Source organism: Schistocerca nitens, chromosome 1, assembly GCF_023898315.1.
Source record: "Schistocerca nitens isolate TAMUIC-IGC-003100 chromosome 1, iqSchNite1.1, whole genome shotgun sequence".
NCBI lineage: Eukaryota > Metazoa > Arthropoda > Insecta > Orthoptera > Acrididae > Schistocerca > Schistocerca nitens.
The window spans coordinates 97285964-97309578 of NC_064614.1; the positions used below are offsets into that span (position 1 = coordinate 97285964).

Below are 23615 nucleotides of genomic sequence, written 5' to 3' on the forward strand. Positions count from 1 at the left end.
AACATCCTGCAACCAGGAGCATATATCTATCCTTAGGGAACATGCCACCCCTACATGGAGTTTGTTTTTCCTCAGCACGATGGCATCTACCAGCAGCACAATGCGGCCTGTCAGTTTTATTTATTTATTTAGTATCCATATCACTGTACAAACGACACTGGACTAGTCACACATAGAAATTAAAAACATTGAATGTACAAAATGTAACATATACTAAAAATTAATAATTTCTTTGCATGGTGTACAATAAGTTGTTTCCCAGTAATAACTACATATGGAATAAATAATATTATAAAGTAGTAAGGTATAAACTGAAACATACAGAGATAGAAACTTCTCATAAGAGTTATCACACAACAGCATTACATGTATTGGAGATTACTTTGCATCCTTTCCTAGCTCATCAAGATTTTCATTTGCTGAGCAGCAACATTTAACAATTACAAATTTTCTAAGTTCTGATTTAACATTTATATCATCATTTAATTTTTAATGATTTAAGGCACTGCATTGTGGAGCTTAATATTCATATAGCTTACATGGTTCTGAGTTCATGCTCTTTTTAATTGTGGTAAGAGGAGATCATACCTGTTCCTTGTGTTATATTTGTGTTACTTGCCATTTGTGTGGAGACTGCTTCGCGTTGCTTTCGTTAAGAGTACACATTTAACTATATAGAGTGATGCCAAAGTAATTATTCCTAATTTCCTGAAAAGTGATCTGCAGTGAGCTTGTGTGGGACTGTGGGTAATTATTCGAACTGCCCATTTTTGTAGGGCAGAAATTTCATTTAAATTAGATTTTATGCTGGCCCAGAATTCTATTACATATGAGGCTATGTGTAAGGAATCTTACAAGATGTTTCCAATTCATTACTTCATATATGCACATTCCTAGCAGTTTTGCAAACTGCACTCTTTTTACTCATCTGTCATCCAGTTCTAGTGTGTCTTTGTCCTGAATCATTTTACCAAACTGTCTGTTTTCTTTGCATTCTGTATAAATTTATTTCCATTGAAACAATTCTCAATATTTCTTACGATTTTATCATTAGTGGAACATAAGGAGTTTTTAAAGTCACTCACACATGTATCATCTGCTTGTAATACAGTTTTGGCTGTATCACATTGTAAGTGTAAATCTTTCACATATATGGGAAAGAGCAGTGACCCTAAAACGCCCGCTCTGGGGTACTCATAAAAGAACTTCCTTTGCTTGAAACTAACTTTTTTATTTCAATTATAAGTGGTGAGCTCTACAATCTGGGATATGACTGAAGCTGCATTTTAGCTCTTTCCCTAATAACTATTGCTTCCAACTTTCCAAGGGGTTTTCATGGCAGACAGTACTGAAGGCATTAGACAAATATAAATTGATTTCTACTACTCTCTTGTTTTTCTCCAGATTTTTAATTATTTCCTGGGTATAGTGTATGACTGCAGCTTCTGCACTGCATTTTACACGAAAACCATGTTGATTATAATTCGAAATCAAATTGCTGTTTAGGTAACTAGTGACTACTCTCAATTTTTCAGTTCCTCTAATATTTTGGAAGAAGCAGAGAGAAGTGATATGGTACAGTAGTTTTCTGTTTTATGTCTGTCTCCATTTTTAAACTGTGCTGTTACTTTTGAAACCTTTGTTAACTAAGGAAACTCATCTTCACAACTGTATAAATTTGTAACATGTGGTACAGGTTTTGCAATCTGCACTGCAGACTTTATTATGATTGGAAGTGGCACATCATCTATCCCTGTTGCCTTTTTTTGGTTTCAAGCTCCTAGAGGGGTTCGTGGTCTGCACATTTGTTGAAAGTACTATCCTGCAACTTTTCCTGTCCTGGGGTCGCCATGGCTCCACATCACTTTTGGTACCTTCCAGAACGTCAGTGAAAATCTTCCTATACGTCTTGCACTGCAATAGGTAATTTTTCAGGCATCTGACAAGTGGTCATATCAATGAGACTGAACAGTGTACAGCACTTAGTGAATCGAAGTGGATCTCATGCTACTGCTTGTTGCCACATTGTACAGATGAGCATAGACATCGCGATAATATTATATTTAAGAAAATTAAGGAAAAACAGACAATTATGGAGTAGTATACTGCTGAGAAGTAATTTTTATTCTCTATAACAGACGCAGCATCACGTCAAATAATATTGCTTAATTCTGCAACCACCAAGCACAGGGAAAAATTACACGTGCCCTTTTCTTTTATTGAAAAATCATAACAAATATTGTGGGTGGTGGGTAAAATTTATATAACTTTATTTTTGTTGTTAGTTTACATAGTACACCGTCGTTCTCACGTGAGGCTGGTAACTACTTTTGTGGTCAGCTGGAAAGCAACTGAGAACATACTGACCATAGTTTCCAGTCTGCACGTCCACATTCTGCTCCAGCCCACGAAACAAATGTTTCTGTTCTCTTTCTAGTTAGCGGGATCAGGTCTATGATTATAAATGAAGGTATAAAGTTCTAGTTCATACATATATTTAATAAAGTATCTCATGCACAATGATTTGAAAGTTACTATGTTCAATTGACAGTAAATCTTTCTATCCTAAACAGCACTATTATCAGTTCACAGGCGATCTATACAGTATGTTCCTAACGAATTGTCTTTCTCCCTGACTGCTAATACTCAAATAAATGTTCGCCACAAAAGTGGAAATAATAGTCACTACTTGCCACATGGATTTGTAATTATCACGAATGGCACACTAACAGATACATAAGCAAAATCTAAGCAATCCAGGATGGTGTACAGTCCTCGCAAGTTCACTAATGGTTATTACAGAAAATCACCATTTTGTCACAGTCCGTCCCTGACATCATCCAAGACAGCGTGCAATCTGGTGTTTGACAGACATGGATCTTAAGTAGCTGAATGCGAAAAGAATCTTTTTCCTGCCTCTCGGACTGTATTTATATATGTGCCGCAGTGCACAGCCAAGGGAACACCAACTGTCATCTGCCTTACGCACACAGCAACAGTCCCTGAATGACCGCTTTCTTGGACACATAATCTTTAATAACAAAGTTATGAATTAATTTAGAATGTTCTTAATTTTTACCTGCATTCAGGTAAGTTGCTTGAAATCACAGAAAAATTTTCAGCTTTCTTGAATAAAAAATTTGCCTTCTAGAATTTGTAGAGTGGAACTGATGGTAGAAGGTTACCTTTGAACTATAACTTTAAAAGACCTTATATTGGTTGTTATTAATATTTCGGTCCTAAAATTTGTTATAGCTGTATTACTTAATAAGTTTTCTCATGTGCTGTAACCAAAATTTTATACCATTAAAATTACACGTACTTAATCTCCTACAAATGGGTATGTTTTAGTTACAAATTTGGCTTTCATTAAATTACTCTAAAACTATTTGAAGTAGCTTAATGTGCTCTCTTAGTTATTATTTTTAGGTTGAACTGAAGCATCATACAAACTTTTACTTTTCTGATATTTAGCGACTTCAATTTTTCTTAAAAATATGGATTCTGACTATAAATTTTATTCTATCCTGTTGACATGCATTGGCATATTATGACCAAATTCTGGCTTTCTATCTTTATTATTTAGCGACACTTATTTTTTCTTAAAATGGTATTTTTATGAGAACTAGTAATTTAATTACTTTAAGACTTGACATTTAAAACATTATTACATTAAGTTACATACTGACAAAGTTTGAGTTAGAAATTTTGACTTTTAATTTTATACTTAATTATGGTGCAAATACTTGTGCACTATGTGCAGATGCATTAAGGTGACACGGCGCTACTAGCAGTAAAGTGGGTACGTCCCAGCACACTCACTCGCCTCTGTATCTCACACGCTATTCAGCCCTGTTTTGCTTCACCTTTTGTGTTTACAGGCCATTTATATTTGTCTTTCTCCTTATAAAGTACTATACTGAAAATTTCAATGGTTAAAATTTTGAAAATTGCAAATAAAAAATATAAATTTTATGCCCAAGTGCATATTTTGCCCTGGGTTGGTTCTACTTCCAACCTTGATTTTATTGTCTGCCCACAACCACGAAGCATGGAGAAAAATTGCCCATACATTTTTCTTTTATTCAATGTCATTTAGTAACCTTCAATGTGAGTATTGCAGTACCTTTTTAGAGTCTAACTGTTGGTGTTTCATTTGCATTGTTGATTACTAACCATTATTATTAGCAGCTTCTCACACTAGAGCATACACTATCCTTGTAAAGTACTTTTTTCTAAAATGAGTTATACAGGCTTGACCAACGCAGAAATTCTATTTGAATTTTTAGTAGACAACGAATTATCAGATTCCAATGATTTTCAGTTGGATCACTCAGCAGTAGGAGAGAATTCAAATGAAGAAGCAGAGGAAAATTAAGAAACAAACCATGCAGGCAACACTCAAAACAAATATGTTACAAGTTCTGGTGGAGCATATCTCGCAGAAGATCTGTGACATGGTAAAAGGGATATTGCCTAAACAGTTCATGAACATCAGGATATGATTAATGCAGGTAAAGTAACAAGTGTATGTGAACACCAAGAAATTTTTCACTCCTGAAATAATACATAAAATTGTTGACCATACAAATGAAGAAGCTAAGAGAAAACTGTGTTTCCTGCTAGTATTTCTGAAATAAATGCTTTGATGGGAATTTTAATTTTAATGTAAATTTACCAGGACAGAATATTTCGTCATCTGATTTATGGTCAAATTTATTGAGAAGAGTCATATATAGAGGAACTATGAGTAAGACATGAGCATATTAGCTACTGAAAATTCTTCACTTTGACGATAAAGGCACCTGGGCAGAAAGACGTGTAAGTGACTATTTGTGCCACTGTGGGGAAGTATTTTAAGAACTGAATGGAATCTTCCCAAGATACTTCAGAAGTGGAACTCACAAAACAACTGATGAAATGCCATGTCTTTTCAGAGGTCGTTGTCTTTTCAAAGGTTTCCTCATAGCAGACATGGAAAATGTGTAATACTTGTTACAATTCTTACTGGTGCAACTGAATAATAAATAATAAAAATAGAAGTGTATGCTGGAAAAGACAGTAGACCTGCTTGTGAACAAAGTCCTTTTGAGATTGTGAAGAGACTGGTGGAGCCAATAAAGAATACAGGCTACTATATCACGACTGACCGTTTTGTGTAATTGGTAGACATTCTGTATGAAGATTGCAAACTTACATTAGTTGGGACACTCAAATCCAACAGAAAATACACACCACAAGAACGTAAGATGATAGGAGATGGTGAACTGTACCATGTTCCTCCAAATTTTCATTCACAGATTCATCTACTATGAAGCCTACAGTAACAACTGTCTGTCACATCACACAGGAAAATAAATAAATAAAAATCTGTTGATGCTGTCAACACAACATCGTGATGCAGGAGTAGAAGTTGATACACCAAAAAAGAAAACCCATATAAACTTACACTATAATTCCGCTAAGTGAGGAGTGGGTGGCATGGGTCAAACGGCTGGGGCATATTCTATAAAAAGGGGTATGAGATGATGGCCACTGTCAATGTTGTACTGTCTACTTGATACAGCTACAGTAAACTCATGCATGCTATTCAGGATGAATGTGCCTAAGTGGAATAAAAGGAAATCAAACATGAGAAAACTGTATCTCCATAAATTAGGCCTTGAACTTTATGAAACCATATATAGAAGAGTGATCCAAGAACTTGAAAGGACACCAGTTGATCGCAGAGATCCTTGGAAGGAAATTAGAGGTAATTAAAATTGCTCCAAATGAGGAACTAATTAGCAAAACAAAATGCTACCGTAAAACAGGGTGAATATCAACAAATTTGAACTTTGGTTGAAAAATTTACTTGCTGTTTTTCAAGTTTAAACAAAAAATACTACACAAAACTCAGGTCTGTATTGCTCTTATCAGCTTAATCACCCTACAGATAGGGGTGAATAGAAACAGTGTTATAAAACTATCACTGTTTCTTTTAAAAGCAAAGAGAGGTTGATAAAAGCTATGAAATATATTTTTTCTATTATTAAATAAGCAGACAAACATTTATTTCAAAAGATAATGTTTTATTAATTTTAAAAGTAAGTAAAATATAGAAAAATGTTTGTGTCACATGGTTAATCTATTCAAATTTAAGGTGATCAAACAGAACAAAGCTGTTTACCTTGAGCCTAGTACTGTGTTATTAATAAATGGTTAAATAAGACAGATCATCCACAAAACATATCATGTCTTTGTAAAGAGCATTTGAAAAGAGCACCGGCGACAATAATTTTAGAATGACATCATTTCTTGAGACAAAATATCCTTCTTCAATCATTGTGAACTTTTAGGTTTGAGGAACTCTTTTTTAAAAATGTTCCAACAAAACCATCGTCAATAAGGGAATTAGCTTTGCAAACATAACCTCAAAAATATGTTTTACCATTTACTTTGATCACCATATAGTCGTCTTGGTTTATGGAGATAACAGTACTTTCTTCTTGATCTGAAGAATCTGAAGAAGACAAAATCAAGTCTTCATCACTGTCGTGTACTGAGTATGCATCTTCATCCTCTGATGATGAATCGAGACGTTTTCTGTTTTTATTGGTATTTTTTTCGTTGTTTTGGCTTGTTTGGATGTACATGGGCTTGGACTACTGTAAAGTGAAAAATCTGGTGTTACATCTTCCCCATCCACGTCCTGAAAGTCATTAACACTAACATTTCAGCCATATTGGACATTAACTTTTGTCCTTTTTCTCCTTTGTTCAGGAGTCTGGTCTTGTCTAAGGCTCTGGAAGAGTCACTTCAAACTGTTGTCAACAGCGTTAGAGGATTCTTCAAGATTGTTCTTATCCTGGCTTTCATTTACTGGTATACCAGTACCAGTACCTAGGAGCGCAGACAACACTTTATTGCGGTCTAGAGGCACAATCCGACATTTCCTGCAATAACATTTTGTTCCTTCAAAGAGTCACACAACTTTTTCAAAGCAGAGGAAATTTATCCTTGGGAACTGTTTCCTCATTTCTTCCTGGACCTTTCTTCCATTCTTCTAATATTTGGCTCCAAGTAGTTTTAAGAAAAAATGCCACATCCCATGGTTGTATCAAGTGTGTTGAATTTTCTGGTAGGAATATAAATCATGTTATTGTCCTGCCACAGCTTACTGTCCAACTTTTTCAGGACAGCAACTATAAGAACCCAATCGTCGAAGCAGAACGAATCGAACCAATCAGATTTTGTCCGATTGTATCTTGCATATTTTGGCCCACTTTCGGTCCAGCTTTGGTATAAATGCAAAGCCTTATACATGACATAAGGGGACAGTATAGTGCCATCTGCAGCAGCTGCAAACATTATGGAGATTGATGCCTTTGAGGAGTTCATGACCCTTTCAGGATATTTAGTTCCTGTCTGGGTGACTACCTTTCATTTTCCTGGATTATCTGTAAGGTTCATCTGATCATAATTTATTATATTAGACAATGGCACATTCGCCAATTCCTTTGACAGTTCATCAAAGTAACTGTCGATAGTTGGTGGTGTATCACCATCTCTGGAGCATTTTATGTTTTGGCACATTTGCACTGCCAATTGATCTTTGTGTTGCCTCATAAATGATTCCACAAAATCACGACCAGGGAGATTATTCGTAAACCCTCTCACTTCCTTCTCCCTTCTGTCCAGAGAATCCTTTAATACATGTCTTAAGATAGCCCCATTCGCTGCATATCTTCAATCTGTCTACAAACAGCTTCTCTTCTTCAAAAGACAAGGCAATTTGTCTGCCTGAAGTTTAATGTTGGCACCTCTTTTTAGGTATCTGTATAGTACACCAAAATGAATCCCATGTTTTCAGCTGCTTTCCGCAAGCTAATCCCCGATTTGATGTCAGAGAGAGCATTGTTCATATGATTAGGTGTGTGTTTTTTGTAACCACCTCCTGTGATGGGTTTGTAATTCTGTGGCATATTTGAACAGCAACTTTGAAACAAGGAAGATATATTACTTCTGCATGTAACATAACTATAGAATTATATAGTATTAATATGGCATACTAATAGATTTTTGAGATTATTATTTACGGGTGAATAGAAACACCAGAATTCGTATGTTTCTATTCACCCCGGGAAGTTTATAAACATAAGCTAAAAAATTTGAAAATTCACAGACCTGATTTCATTGAAAGTGAAACAGAAACCAACCCTTATTGTTTTATATAGATGTTATACCTAGTACTTAGAATGCCATTAATTGTCGTATGTAGAATACGTATTTACTTACCAGAGAATTTCGAAGTAGATAGGAAAACAACTTAAAAACTATGGACACAGACACAAGGATAAACGTCAACCTACAATGCTGCCAACCCCACGAAACATAATTTCCTTGTTAGTCTGAAGTGTTGCCAAACCAAAACCAATAATAGTTAACATTAATGTCTTGTACAACCTTATAGTTTTCAAAGTAATTGCGTATATGAAGTTTTGTTTCTGTTCACCCTGCTGTTTCTATTCACCCCGTTTTACGGTACAAATACTTGAAGGATGCAAGTAACCAGAGAGCCAGAGACAACATCACGAAAACCACCGGAAGTTGTGGTCTTCATCTGTGTAAGCGTCATTCAGAATCAACCATTTTGTGTGCAGGAGGTAAATGTCATCTGTAAATGACAGTATTCTCTCCAAGCAGTGAGCGTTTTCTTTGAAAATCTTGAATGTACCATAACCTATATTTATGCATGTGTTTTTATTTCTGTTTTTGAAGCTTTCTATCAAGGATAAAACTGTATTTATCAAAGAGTGCATAGAGATTCTGGACAGCCTGTGTACTCAAGTACAGACTTTATGTTTATACTTTATATCAACTTTCATTGTCCAAGATTCGACCACTGTTGCTTGTTATATTCAAAATATATGATCAAAAAATTAAGTTTTTAGTTAGGTTGTCACTATTTGCTGTTAAACTGATTTCACAATGAAAACTCAGTTGCTTAAATTAAATGCATAATACAGGATTTACAGCTTGTTGTGACACGGGAAAAATTTTCGCTTGGTTGCTGCTCCGAATAACCTAAAATACCTTGGTTTCCTAGGGTTAAACTAAACACACTTTATATCCTGGAGATCTAATTTCAGTACCCAGTAACTTTTAATATTTTGTTATTGGAGGCAAGCTACCTTTATTGAAGTACTTTGCTTCTATCAAATAATAATTCCGTAGCTTACCAATATCTATGCAATTAGATGCGTAAGATCTTTGAGTAACAAGGTACAACATGTGTGTGTGGGAAATACGAAATGGTGTTTGTAAACTTGCAGTGTCAACATATTCTTTCTCAGGTATTTGAGTTTCATTTAGGGAAACTAAATACCCAATGGCTCTGTAATACAAGGAAAGAAATAAACTGTATTTGTAAAGTCTGTGTGTGAAGTTTGTCAGCATATAATATGTTTCAGAACCCATCCGGTAAGTTTAGCTTTTAAGAGCTACAAATTCTGTAACACAGTGCGGGACGAATATTTTTATTAAGTTTCTCGGTGTATGAAATTATTCTTCACAGTGATATGCTACTTGAAAGTCACAGCGCGTATAGTTCACGTGCATATTGGAATTTTTTAAAACCATTTACTGTTTTGGACCCATACTAATTTATGAATTCCGAGACTTGGGAAATTATAGAAAAATTTAATGTCCTGTGGTACTGGCACATTTTCATTAAAAAAATCTGTGATGATAGCTTTATAAGTATTGTAGAGCAGGCGCTGTTTCTAGTGTTTGTATACCCTTCTGTAGTCAAATACTATTGCTTTTGTTATCTTCTTCGATACTCATCAATGAGTTTATGAATGTAAAGTTTTTTGTATTTGCATCCAGATATTAGTGAATATTCCCCCGTATAAAATGAACAGTAGATGCTGTAGCATTATTTTGTGGTTCTCACTTGAGATTATATCTGCCTGTTGGAGATTATTTGCCCAGAACAAGGTGCTACGTCATGCCTGTCATGAAATTTTCAATCTGTACACAAATGTAACCGCATTCCTCACAGTAGTATTGTAGTTGTAATGAGTCACAAACTTGGCGGCATTAAAAACCTAACATTTCTCATGAATAAATTCAGTATGTAAATTTTATGACAATGTAGAATTCAGCTGTCGAGTGATCCATGTTTGCATAATTTCTGTATGCCTTTATGGACAAAGACATTATGTTTGAACCTAAAATACAGTGTACACTTTCATGACAAAACACTGTTATTGGTAAAAGAAAGTCGTTTCGTATAGCGAAATTTTTCATCTTTATCGCCATATTATATGTATTTAGATGTCTCCTTTAGTTAATAGGAGAAAGGCTTGCTGTTGATTTTGATATATAGTATGGAGTTTCCATGTAGATTGTATAAACATCCAGAGATGATGGAGAACGGTATGTGTGCCAATTTGAGGTCAGGGACCCTTGTCTGGAAAAGACAGAGTTGAAAGTTGCAGGTGAACATTGTTCTGGTACCTCTGACAGTGGGCCTCTTGGGATAACGGTAGCATCCGATTCCACCCCTCTGCTTTGACCAATGACGTCACCAATATGGCGGAAACGACCATTCATAGCAGCTCCCATAGCCTCCTATAACGTCATCACGTAAACATGGCACCAAACACGAAAATAGATCGAAAAACCACCAAACAGATATTTATCCAAAAATATAATGAGAATAACGGGACAAGTGGGGGAGATTGGGGGTTTTTGGGTGGGGACAAACTAAATGTAAATACACGCCACTACACCAAACGACAAAAAACACTAAAATAACAAGACTCTACAGCCTTCTCAAATTCCACTATACACAAAGTCCACTGGGATCGATCACTTCCGTAGACCGATATAGGTCAACATAAACTACCGATACCACACTATAAACCTCTACACTTTCAACACCGTCACACTTAATCCTACCACAAAAAAGGGCACCTAGAAAATCAAAATTGGAATCGAACACTTCCCTTGACCTGTTATCCTTATGACAAATCCACATATAGCCATCCCTGGTCTGAGACGCCGGAACTTTAGTAAGCCTCATTTCTTCACGACACACTGAATAGTTCTTGACTTTAGCCAATAGCTGAAGAAATTTTATTAGTGACAACGCACTGTCCCCCATCATCGCCGACAACCGAAAACTGTTGTCCTTGTCAGTCATATCAGTACCTACCAAAGACATAAACAAAGCAATTTATCAAAATTTACACTCGACGAACAGAAAAATAAACTACAATTACGTCGACATAACAAAACCAAAATCGTTAACTCACTGAAAAACATTCGCTGAAAGCACAGTCACCACCAACACCACACACGTGCAATGCTACCATGGAAATGAACCCCTTATGCCACATAACACACTACCCATAAACACACCACCAGAGAGAACCACCGACCAAAACAATACACCACCTATAAACATGTCACACGCAAACTAAACCAAAAGCATCATCAATCACACCAAAACACCCACAAACACTCTCACAAACTAAACTCCGCGCCATTGTGATATCACAAACCACAACAGCCTTACGTCATCGGTCAAAGTCAATGGGTGGAATCGGACGCTTCCATTGACCTGGTCTCTTCTACTGCAAGCTCTTTGCTTTCCATATTTTGGTAGGAGGTAGTGTGGACCAAAAGGAGAAAAAAAATGTCTAGTAAACATGAGCTCCAAAGTGCATACCTCAAGAGACTATAATTTTTGACTTGGTCTTTTCCAGACAAGAGACCCTTACCTTCAAGTGAAACATGTACACTTCTCCATCATTCCTGAAAGTTTGTAACATCATCACGAAGTATGCTGTATATTCATTGCAGTTCTGGGAGTGTAGGGAAATAAACATTCTTCGGTGCCTCTGCCAAAATTAATAGGTGGTCAGATTTATGGATCAGTTAATAACAGGATATTTCAGAAGCATTGATAGGTATTTTCTGGAGATTATAGATTAAATCTTACTGTTTTCTTTGTCCTGCAGAAGTTGGGATGTAAAAGTGACTTAATAATGTGCACACTATTTACTTGTAAATGTTAGTCACTTGCATTGTTTACTTACTAGTATTATGTATTCCTTTTTTTGTCTGCTAACAGAAGAACTGAAAGAGAGGGTTAAACTTGCCCTTGCCATAGCCATAGTCAGATCAAAACCAACAAATATCACAGCAAAACAAGTAGCAGTATCACTTAAAAAGAAGCTTGAAACTGAACAATCTACTGTAAGTACGTCAATTATAATTTTTTTTAGTAATTATAAAGTTTTAACACAAAACATTGTTTGTCTCTTGAAATGAAAATATTCATCAATTCGTTTACTATTACTTTGTTTCTAGGTCTATGTCATTTACAGTCGTGACTGGAGAGGGTTACAAATATAAGATTTGGTTACAGTTTTATACAACATACAGAAAAGTATTCACAATAAGGGCAGATATAACATATTAAGACAATATTATTTTGTCCATTCACATTGGTCAATATTGAGAAATTCTCCAGTGGAATATAATGAGTGTTCTTTCAAGTCATGTGCAGTTGTCCTTTTGAACAGTCCTAGCGGCAGTGACTGCACTTCTCGGTCCAGTGTACTGAACATTTTTAGGGCTACTACTGGAAAATTGTGTTGTGTTCCAATCAGTCGACAACTTGGTACTTCAATGTTCCTCTTGATGCAGGTTTACTGATTATGAATGTCTTTCCTTGTGCTGAAATCACCTTGGTTTTCTTTTACACTGCAGAGGCATAGAAACACATATTGGGCGAATACGGTCATTATCCCTAACCTGGTAAATATAGGTTTGCAGTGCTCCTGTTTGTTTCTTGCTGTAATGATCATGACAACTTTGTGTGAGCATTAACACTTCCTTACAACCTGCAGAGTGTTCCCATAACTGCAGACCATAATTAATATGGCTACGAAAGAGTGCATAATAAACTATTATTAGGTATTGGTCAGTTAATACACCTTTTAGTTTTCTTACCAGGTGTATAACATGAAAGAGCTTTGAATACACATACTCGGTGTGCTTGTTCACTGTCAGTTTGCTATCTATCATGAAACCTAGTAGTTTGACAGCCTCCATGTTATCCTGGCAGCCTACATTGCTGATGTGACTTCTGAAATTTTCCCGGCGTATTTCGTATATCATGTGTTGAGTTTTCTGCTGCCAACAGAGCTCATTCAGCCGTTTTTCCCTTTGCAAAGAATGTGGTATCAGCAGCAAACTGTAGAATGTTGTAGGTACAACCTATATTATTGACATAAATAAGGAACAGGAGAAGTCCTATGACGGATCCCTGGGGTACACCATTTTCCGACTTTTGCTGTTGGGAGTTTGCTCTGTGGACTGGTACTATTTGTCTTCTGTTTTCAAGATAGGATTGAAGAGTAGCTAGGACCGCACCTTCAATACCATGACACTTCAGCTTATTAATCAGTATCTTGTGTGAGATGCAACCAAATGCTTTGCTCGGGTCGCTGAGTGTGAATGCCACACTCTCTCTATCTTCAAACCCCTCCCTTATCTTGGTGATTAAGTCCAGTACCACTGTGACTGTTGGCATTCCCTTGCGAAAACCACGCTGTGTGTCCTGGAAGTGTTTATTGTTTTCAAAGTAATTTTGTATCTGATGTTTCATTACGGACTCCGTGACTTTAGCAAGAATGGGTATTATTTAAATAGGTCTGGAGCTGGACACTTTGCATGGGTCGCCTTTTTTGTAGACTGGTACTGTCCATGCCACCTTCAGGAAATCTGGGAAGACACCAGAAAATAAACACTTGTTAATTACTGTGGCTTGTGGCTGAGCAAACTCTGGTATTATTTTCTTCAGTACTGTGCAGGGCACACCATAGATGTCTGGAGTTTCTGAATGCTTATAGGACTTCACGATTTTTACAAGGTCCTCAGGGTCTATTTCCTCCCAGTTTTTAAATGTGCAGCTTACATTTTTTATATTGACCGTGGGATCTAAACCTGAAACTGGAGTTTCCTTTACCATACTTTCCACTATGCTAACAAAGTACCGGTTGAAGGCATCAGGACTACTGGAATTTAAGATGGAATTAGGGTTCTTCCTGTACTCATTTACCAGATTCCCTGCTGCTTTACATAGATTATGAGCCTCTTTAATGAGCTTGTCATTGTGTCTCTTTTTTGAAGCCTCCACTGCCTTTCTGTAGATTTTTTTTCCCTCTCTCTCTTAAATAGTTACTGTGAAGCAGGTCTTTAGTTGGAAGATCTACGGCTATATTTGTATGGTCTCTGAATATTTTGGTGATGCATTGTAGTTTCTTTATCTCAGGTGTATACCATATCTTCCCTTTAATGGGTTTTTCCCTTCCTCGCGACTTATTGCAGGGTTCATCTTGGGGACTTCTGGGAAAATGTCATCAAATTTTGTTCTTAATGTTTGGAACAGACATTCAAATGAGTCACTGTACCCCATTTCTGTAAGTTTCTGTTGCCAGTTTGCACTAGACAGTGCTGCTTTAAGGCCATTAAATCTTTCTTCTTTGATAATCCTTTTACTGATTGTGTAACTTGAGTGCCATGAGATTGGTTGCAATTTACTTTTACTCTCCATACTAAGCTCCATTACTAATGCACTGTGGCCTGCAATCATTGGTTCAACTACACTGATATTATATTCACAAGTACTGAGTTTGGTGACAACTGTGTCTAGACAGGCAACACCTCTTGTTCGGAGCTGGTTTGCTACAAACATCCCATAGCTGTTCATTAAGTTCATGAAAACCCTCTCTTTAGTACTTCCACTTCCTATGTGTATGTTGAAGTCACCACACGATGCGAGTTTAGACTTAAGGTGCATAGGGTAAGATAAACAGTTAGCCATCAGTGCAATAAAGTTTTCGAAGTTATCATCCGGTGAATGATGTACAGAGATAAAAGTGAGATCAATGTTTGGTAACGAACGCTCAGCTGCATGGCATGAGTCAAGATATCCATTGGAGAAGTGAATCAGCTGTTCAAAACTATCAATAACTGACTATGGTTCAATTACTTTAAACTATTTCTGCTTACTGAAGCTAAATTTAACATTCAAAAACTGATAGAAAAGTTCCTACTGTGAAAAAGCCATTGCTTTTACAGTGAAATAAAATGCTTGTTGGTGATCTAGAGCCTGTTAAATATCTATGTGATAACACCAATATTTATCATAGTTCTTTATGCTGTTGTAAACTGCTAAGACTTTTTCTTCCTTAATTAATTCGAGTGTTGTATTAGGTGAAGTTTTCCATACTGTTTGGCCTACTTACAACCAAACTATCACCTTTCGATCTAAGCTACATGTTGGGCTGTGTTACAGATCAGCCTGCCACCGCAACCTAAGTTCAAAATATTAATACAGACTCAAAATAAGTATTGTAGTGTTTTCTTCTCATAATGTTTATGCACATATGAGATCACATGATCATTATGTTGTAGAACGAAGCCAACATTCATTATAGTTATGTTCAGTTGCTCCTGATATAGCCTGTTGTTATGTTATTGTCTTTTTCTCCTCAAAAATTTGGTCAACCTAAGTGCTTTCTCATAGTTTCATTCAAAAAGTTACTGGAAGACATGAAGTACAGATTACTGAATTAAAGATTTTTCTTGTAATGATGTAAACTGCTATACCTGTTCATAATTCTACCACTTGAACACTCTCCATTATCAACAGTGACTGCTTTTTTCTGGCACTCCCTCAGTAAAAGTTTAAATATTTAAAATCACATGTGCTTATTACTAATTCTGTAAATCCCATCTTGAAGGAGAGCCTTTAGGAATGTGGAGTGAGCTTTAGGAGATATAATGCCATCAGCAGTGTCACAAATACTTTTCTAGAGCAACCCGAGATCTACGCATTGTTGAAGATTCATGAGACATGTTATTTTTTCCAATCATTAATGACTGCAACTGTTTGACACGTTATAATCACAAAGCCTGTCAAAATGGCTCACTTATTAAGAATTGTTTGTCTTAAGTCCGAAGACTGGTTTGATGCAGCTCTTCAAGCTGCTCTATCCTGTGCAAGCCTCTTCATCTCTGAATAACTACTGCAATTTACACCCCTCTGAATTGCTTCTGTATTTGTCTCTTGGTCAGTTAATCTACAAATGTATTTTTTTCACATTTGGCACAAATAGATACTGTGAGAACATCATAGAGGAAACTCATGATAAACACAAAATAACAAAGAGAAAAATCAGTGACAGATTGTGTTCAGCACATGTACAAATATTTGTGACACAATGGGAACATTTATCCATGGTTTCACTACATGCAGGGTTAAATGTTGTTCTAATATACATGTAAGAGCATGAGATGAATGAAATTTTAGTGACTGAGTTTCTGGAAAAAGTTAAAGGCCGCAGTTGCTTGTGAGACAAGGTCTGTGATGAGTACACCAGTAGAGATGCATGAAATGAAGCACTTATTTCATTTTTTGACGAATCCATGATGGTTTCATGTTGTACATAGAGTGAGTAAAAGATTTCTATCATATGAATAAAAGTCTCTCGACCTTCTGTATTTCAGTTTTCAGGTTTTCTTAATAACACTTATTAGAAGTGGAATCTAAACACTGAAATACAGACAACCTAGATCTTAGATTTGATTTTCAGTATGTTTTGGAAATAAAACCTAAAAACCAAAATGTAGATAGTCAGTTGTCTTTTATTCATAAATGCTCTATATTTGCTTCTTTGTTACAAGTGTTTAAAAAAATCCAGTCTATATCCAAGCCTTCATCTATGAAGAGCAAAGGGTAGAATTTTTTGTACAGTTCTAACAGTTGCTAAGTGCTTCATTCCCTGTATATCTGTTGTTATATTTGAGTTGCAGACAACCATGCTGAAAAATACTTTTACAGATGCGCTTTCGGCCAAAGCCTTCATCAGAAAGGAAAACCCATTCACACAACCAAACAAATCTCATGCACACACGACTGCTATCTCTGGCCTATTTAGCCAGAAGGCAACTATGTCGCAATCAAGAGTGGGGCACAAAGGGAGGAGGGATAGTAGGGTATGGATGGGGGGGAGAGAAGTCATTGATGCCTGGTGGAGCATGCAGGGACTAGATGGTTGGGGGGAGGGCAGAATTGTAGAATAGCAGTGAAGGGGATAAGACTGGTGGGTGCATTCATAGAAAGTGGTGCACAGCGAGGGTAGAAGGACGTGAGCGTGGAAAATATGATAGGACATGGCGGGGGGGGGGGGTTGGAAATATTTGGGTGGAGGCTGTGAGGCAGTAGGTTTTAGGTTGAGGCCAGGATGATTTCAGGAATGGAGAATGTGTTGTAAGGATAACTCCCATCTGTGCAGTTCAGAAAATTGGTGATGGGGGGGGGGGGGGGGGCAGTTCCAGATGGTGTAGGGTGTGAAGCAGCCATTGAACTCAAGTATGTTGATCATGTTGATTGGAATACTCTCTTTCAAATTCTAAGGGTGTCGGGGGTAAAATACAGGGAGTGAAAGGCTGTTTACAAGTTGTACAGAGTTATGAGTCGAGGGGCATAAAAGGGAAGCAGTGGTTAAGGGAGTGAGACAGGGTTGTAGCCAGTCCCCGATGTTATTCAATCTGTATATTGAACAAGCAGTAAAGGAAACCAAAGAAAAATTTTGAATAGGAATTAAAGTCCAGGGAGGAGAAACAAAAACTTTGAGATTTGCCAGTGACATTGTAATTCTGCCAGAGACAGCAAAGGACTTGGAATAGCAGCTGAACAGAATGGACAGTGTCTTGAAAGGGTGATATAAGATGAATATCAACGAAGTCAGAATGAAAATAATGGAGTACTAGATGAGTTTTGTTATTTTGGCAGCAAAATAACTGATGATGGTCAAAGTAGAGAAGATATAAAATGTGGATTGGCAATGGCAAGAAAAGCGTGTCTTAAGAAGAGAAATTTGTTGACTTCGAATATACAGGGTGTACCAAAAAGAATCACCTATTTTTTTAAAAAATTTGTAACTATTATGTTATTTGAGATATGTGTGTGAGCAACATACTGTTAGAAAGAGCAAACTCTCAAGCTTTACATGGTTCCCGCTAGGTATCAACAGTGTGCGCCACTTCAGTTCTAGTAAAAACAGTGTTGGAACAACAGAAAGTGTTTCGTGTACTACGTTTTGCACAGTGCGGGTCAGTAATAACAGTTCATTGTAACTTTTGTACAGCATGGGTCTTCCTACAGCACAGAGCATTAGATGATGGCATGAACAATTCCAAGAAACATGTTTGTGTAAAGGCGAATTGCCATGCTGTCCCTGATGTTTGACAGAGACATTGAACGATCCGCCATAGTTTCACAAAGAGTCCGCAGAAATCTATTTGCTGTGCAGCTCCACAGCCCAGCAAGCCCCCAGTGTCCATTTGGCATGTGTTGCATTGACGTTACCACGTGAAACCATAAAAAAATTCAGCTACTACAAGCTCTTCGTGAAGGTGACAAACAACAGTGTGTGGAGTTCTTTTATTTCGTCCTTGGCAAGATGGGGGATGATTGGTTTTTTTCCATGCTTAGTGACGAGGCAATATTCCATTTAAATGGAGAGGTGGACCATCATAATGTGAGAATATGAGGTATGGAACAACCACCATGAAGTTGTACAGCATGAGAGGGACTCTCCAAAAGTTAATGTGTTTTGTGCAGTTTCATGGAAAGAGGTGTATGGTCCATTTTTCTTTGCCGTGAACACTGTTACAGGGAGCAAATATCTTGATATGCTGGAGAACTTTCTTTTCCCACAATTGGAGACTGATTCTATCTACTTCATTCACTAACAGGATGGGGCACCGCCACACTGGCATCTGGAAGTTCAGGAATTTTTAAATCAAAGTGTCACTGAACAATGGATTGGTCGCACTGAACCAAATGATTAAGCCTTATGAAAAAATTTTTTGAGTTTCCCGTTCATCAAAAAACAGAATTCACTGTATGTGTTTATTAGTTTCAGAAATATAGACATGTTAAATCAGATGGTTCTTTTTGATACAGCCTGTAAATTAAAGTCTCAGGAAGTCTTTTCTGAAAGTATTTGTATGGAGCACAGCCATGTGTGGACATCAATGCTAAACAGTTTAGACAAGAAGATAATAGAAGCTTTTTAAATGTGGTGCTACAGAAGAATGCTGAAGATTAGATGAGTAGATCATGTAACTAATGAAGAGGCACTGAATAGAATTGAGGAGAAGAGGAATTTTTGCACAACTTGACTAGAAGAAGGGATCGGTTGGTAGGACACGTTCTGAGGCATCAAGGGATCATCATTTTAGTATTGGAGGGCAGGATAGAGGGTAAAAGTTGTAGAGGGAGATGAAGAGATAAATACAGTAAGCAGATTCAGAGGGTTGTAGGTTGCAGTAGTTACTCAGAGATGAAGACGCTTGCACAGGATAGAGTTGCATGTTCAGCTGCATCAAACCAGTCTTCGGACTTAAGATCGCAACAACAACAAAACAACAGTACCATTGTAAATTGATAAAGTGTACAGGGAAAATATCATGCACACATGATAAAATAGAGAGCTGGAGTAGCACCTATAATATTAAATTAAACAATGGAAAATCCAGAATGGAATGTGACAATATTATGTAGAGGAGATGCTGAGTCACAGATAGGCACAACAAAAAGTCTGTCAGAAAGTAAGCTTTCAGCTAAGAAGGCCTTCATCAGAAATAGACAAAAAACACAAACACAACTCACACACACATGGGCACAGCCTCTTTCCCAATCATGTAAACACCATCTTGGTCAGTGTCAGGAAGTCCTTCACACTGTCTGGATAAGATGTTACAGTTCACTGTTTCACAGCGTGATGAATCATCTCGGGTCTCTCACTCTGACTGCAAGATGGGCTGGGCATCTTTTTCCATTTGAAAGGAAGTCCTTGCTTACTTCATGGTTTGAGCAGATTATTCTAACTGTCTCCCTTATTTTCCAAGGCAGATCGAAGGACTCTGATTTAGTCAGGTTAGGTCAATCTATTCTCCTTATGTTGCTTGCCTGATCTATATTTGCTCCCAGTAATATCTTAGCCCATGAATAAGTTACACAACTGTTTTTATTGCTTTCTCTGGATATCTGTTTGTCACATGTAACACATCTGGCCAGCTTGGAGTTGACTTGTATTTTCTTATAGTCAGTATTAAAGCTTCCTACTTTTTGAGTTTAGGTGGACACCACGTAGCCCCCCCCCCCCCCCCCCCCATGCAGTATGGAGTACGTATCCGAAGGCGGGGGGGGGGGGGGGTGTTGGCGAGAGTTTAAGTGGATTACAGTGAATTCCTCCGCATCTAACGGCACGGGCCGTGTGGGAGGAGAGTGTGGAGCTAACCCTGGAATGCTGATGCTGAAGTCTTGAAGCGACGTCGGCGGTCGTAGTCGGCGGCCAGTGTGGGAGTGCTGGTGTGGAAGGGTGTCGTCGGCAGGGAACCTAATGATCACCTTTCCACTAGGCCTAATGTAAGCACATAGGTTGCCACACGTAGCACTTCAAGAGATTTTGAAACGCATCACTACACGTTGTGACACACCACCTAACGAGTCACACGAATCGTCACACGCAAGCAGCACTAATGCAGTATCACCACTAACTATGACAGATAAACCACAAATGTCATTAGGCTGGAGGTGGGTAGAGAGCTCATAAGTGGCAACTGCTAACGGAGAGGTATGCTGAGCCGGTCGGGTGGGGAAACCGTAGCACGGTGAGGGCGGTGTGCTGCGAGTAGAGGGGTGAGTGTCAGACGGTGAGGTCTGAGTGGGCATGGCAGGAACCTGCAGTCTGCACCAGTTAGAAGAGCGGCACGGTGTGCTGTCGCACAAAGATGGAACTGTTATATTAGAGCCCTAGGAGCTGGGGCCTCTGCTATGGGAGCCGGGAGGTAGAAAACTCCGGAATGAGTGTGGGCTCGTTGACGGGGCCGGTGGAGGCATGAGTTTACTCGAATCATGAGCAGAGGAAGAAGACCAAGGGTGACCAGAGTGCGTGGTCTCTTCAACAGTGGGTGAGGTAGGGGAAAACTTGATGCGAGCGGGTTTAACCCTGCTGAAGGAGACAGTAATTACTGCGCCCTTAATTACGATGTCCATTGTATTACTGGTTCGTTTGACAACTCTGTACGGGCCTGTATAAGGGGGCTGTAACGGGGCATTTACAGTGTCGTCGCGAAGGAACACAAATTCGCAAGTGTCGAGCACCTTGAGAACATATGCGTACAGCGGAGTGTGGCTGGAAGGGGGCGGGGCTTGAAGCTTGTTATAGTGTAACCTCACCCATTTTATCAAGGGCGGCAGTTCGGACGGTTTGGTGACTGGAGTAGGAGCAACAAGTTCGCCTGGCAGTGTAAAGGACTGGCCGTAGACGAACTTGGCCACTGAACCTTTAAGGTCTTCCTTGAAAGTGGTCCACAAACCGAGTAAGATGAATGGCACGGCTTCTGTCCAAAGGAGGCCATGGCAATGTAGGACCGTCTTAAGCGTCCTATGCCAACGTTCCACGAGGCCATTGCTTTAGGGGTGGTATGCTGTCGAATGAATTTTCATGATGCCACACAGCCTACATAGTTTACAGCAAGTAGCACAGTTTTGTGTAGTCGAATCTTTTCAGTAGCAAGACAAGATGGAAGTAGGGAAACATCTGCGCCCGTGTTGATGAGAAAGTTTGTGCCAGAGTTAAAGTTGCGGACGTAGACTCCTCCATTCGAAGCATTAGAGTTGGACACCGAATGGAGCGTGGGACGGTGCCTGTTGTTTATGTCGCAGGAGGTGGCACCGCTGCCTACCTGCAGTTGAAGTTTGGGTAGGTGCATGCCGGTTTACAATTGCGTGCTTGTTCTTTGAATTTTGAATGGAAGAAACAGTATTTATGGGCGGACGTCTGCTCCTGCGAGTGGTCAAACGGCGGCAGCCCAGAATCTTCTGTGGAGTCAGATGTGCTGTTGTTGTGTGGAGATGAAGGTGCCAGTAGTTCCACGTTGGGGCCCTGGTTGTGGTCGGAAACTGGTGTAGCTGCCGGACTGCTGGGCACGGCGTTCACGTAGTAGAGCGGAGTAAGCTCGGTCGGCGGCACACAAGCATTCGCTATTTGGTCTATCTTTGTAGGTGGAGATGGCCGTTTGGACAGACAGCGGCAGCTTTTCCATCCAAATCTTAGTGAGCGTACGTCTGGCATGTTGCATTCACCGACGAGAAGTCGAAGGCATCGCCACAACTGGGACGGAGATCTGTCGCCGAGGCGTTCTTCATAGACGAGCTGTCGAACATTTTCTCTTCTTGTCTTGGAGACACGTTCCAGTATTGCTTGTTTAGCTGTAGCGTACTTCTCGTTCGGAGGAGGTGACTTAACCAGGTCATAAATTAAGTTGACATGGTCGTGGAGGTGGTTCATGAGGCATGTGAAACGGGCATTGTCATGAAGTGCACAGACACTGAAAGCTTGCTCGACCGGGTTGAACCAGAATTCCAGGTGGACAGGTTTGAATGCCGGAAATTTCGGTAGATTCGACGAACTGGCGGTCGAAGAATGCGGTCAGCCACTCGCCAATGCAAGAGTAGGCAAGTCAAAGCTAACTCTGCATCATGAGGACGGTAGAGAGGAAGCAGACGTGCCAGCTGTGTTCATAGTAGCTGGAGGGGAAGCGAAATCTGTTAGCAGGAAGCCCGGCATGGAGCAAAGCGGGACCGGTTGTTGCGGCAGAAGGTCAAAGTGGTCATGGCGGTTGCTCGACAGGTTATTATGCGATTGGTCCTCCACATCTGCAGCGAAATTGTCCATCACAGACTCACTGATGAGCTTGGTGGAACCTGACACGCTCAAATTACTGCACTGATGAACACTCGGAGTAATAGGCCGGCGAATATCATTCACGTAGTGTGCAACTGGCGCGGAGTGATGCACACATGGATCTTGCACATTCAAAAAGGCGTCCTGTTGTGGCACATTATGAAAACTATGCTCCCCCCCCTATTTACAGTACTTGCATTAAAGTTCGGTATCATTGTGTAGTGGTTTCTTGTACTGCTGTGCGGTGAAAACTGAAGCACTTCAGGGCTAACAAAGCCGGAGTCGGAGATCGCTGGCATCATGTTCAAAACTACTGCACCTGACGAGGTCCCTGGGTTCTAGAGGCTATAGGACTGAAATTCACGTCAGGCACCGACTACAGCTGGCGTGCTTGAATTTAGTTGCTGTTGCTGGTGAAAACCGGGCAGTGACGGCGTGTTGTAGAAGGCCATTGTATAGCGGACAAAGGTCCATGCGGAACGCGGAAGCCTGCGCGGTAGTCACTTTGTACTCGATTCGACGGATTATTTGAACTTCGGGGTCACCACTGAAGGAGATATCAAGGTGGTAAGGTAATGACCATGGTTCTCTCTTCTAATCATCAATACTTTTACTACACGACAAACGTACAGGTCGAAGACTGGGCGGGAACTGAGGTCCCGGAAGTATGCAAAAACAAAGATCAACTCGAACACATAATACACATATGATGTTTTGGCCTATCGATCCGTGGATCGACGCCACACCTTAATGTACATGGAAGTTTTAATTAAAAAAATATCATGTGAC

At 39.0% G+C, this 23615-nt stretch overlaps 1 protein-coding gene across 1 annotated transcript in view; it reads left to right on the forward strand.

The window, feature by feature from the left end:
* The first annotated feature begins 9270 nt into the window (after positions 1-9270).
* LOC126241777 (uncharacterized) overlaps positions 9271-23615 on the forward strand; it is a 65470-nt gene continuing 51125 nt past the window's right edge. The window contains exons 1-2 of the mRNA XM_049948034.1: positions 9271-9462; positions 12125-12249. Of these exons, the coding sequence (XP_049803991.1) occupies positions 9444-9462; positions 12125-12249 (144 nt within the window). The 5' untranslated portion in view covers positions 9271-9443. The remainder of the gene's footprint in view (positions 9463-12124; positions 12250-23615) is intronic.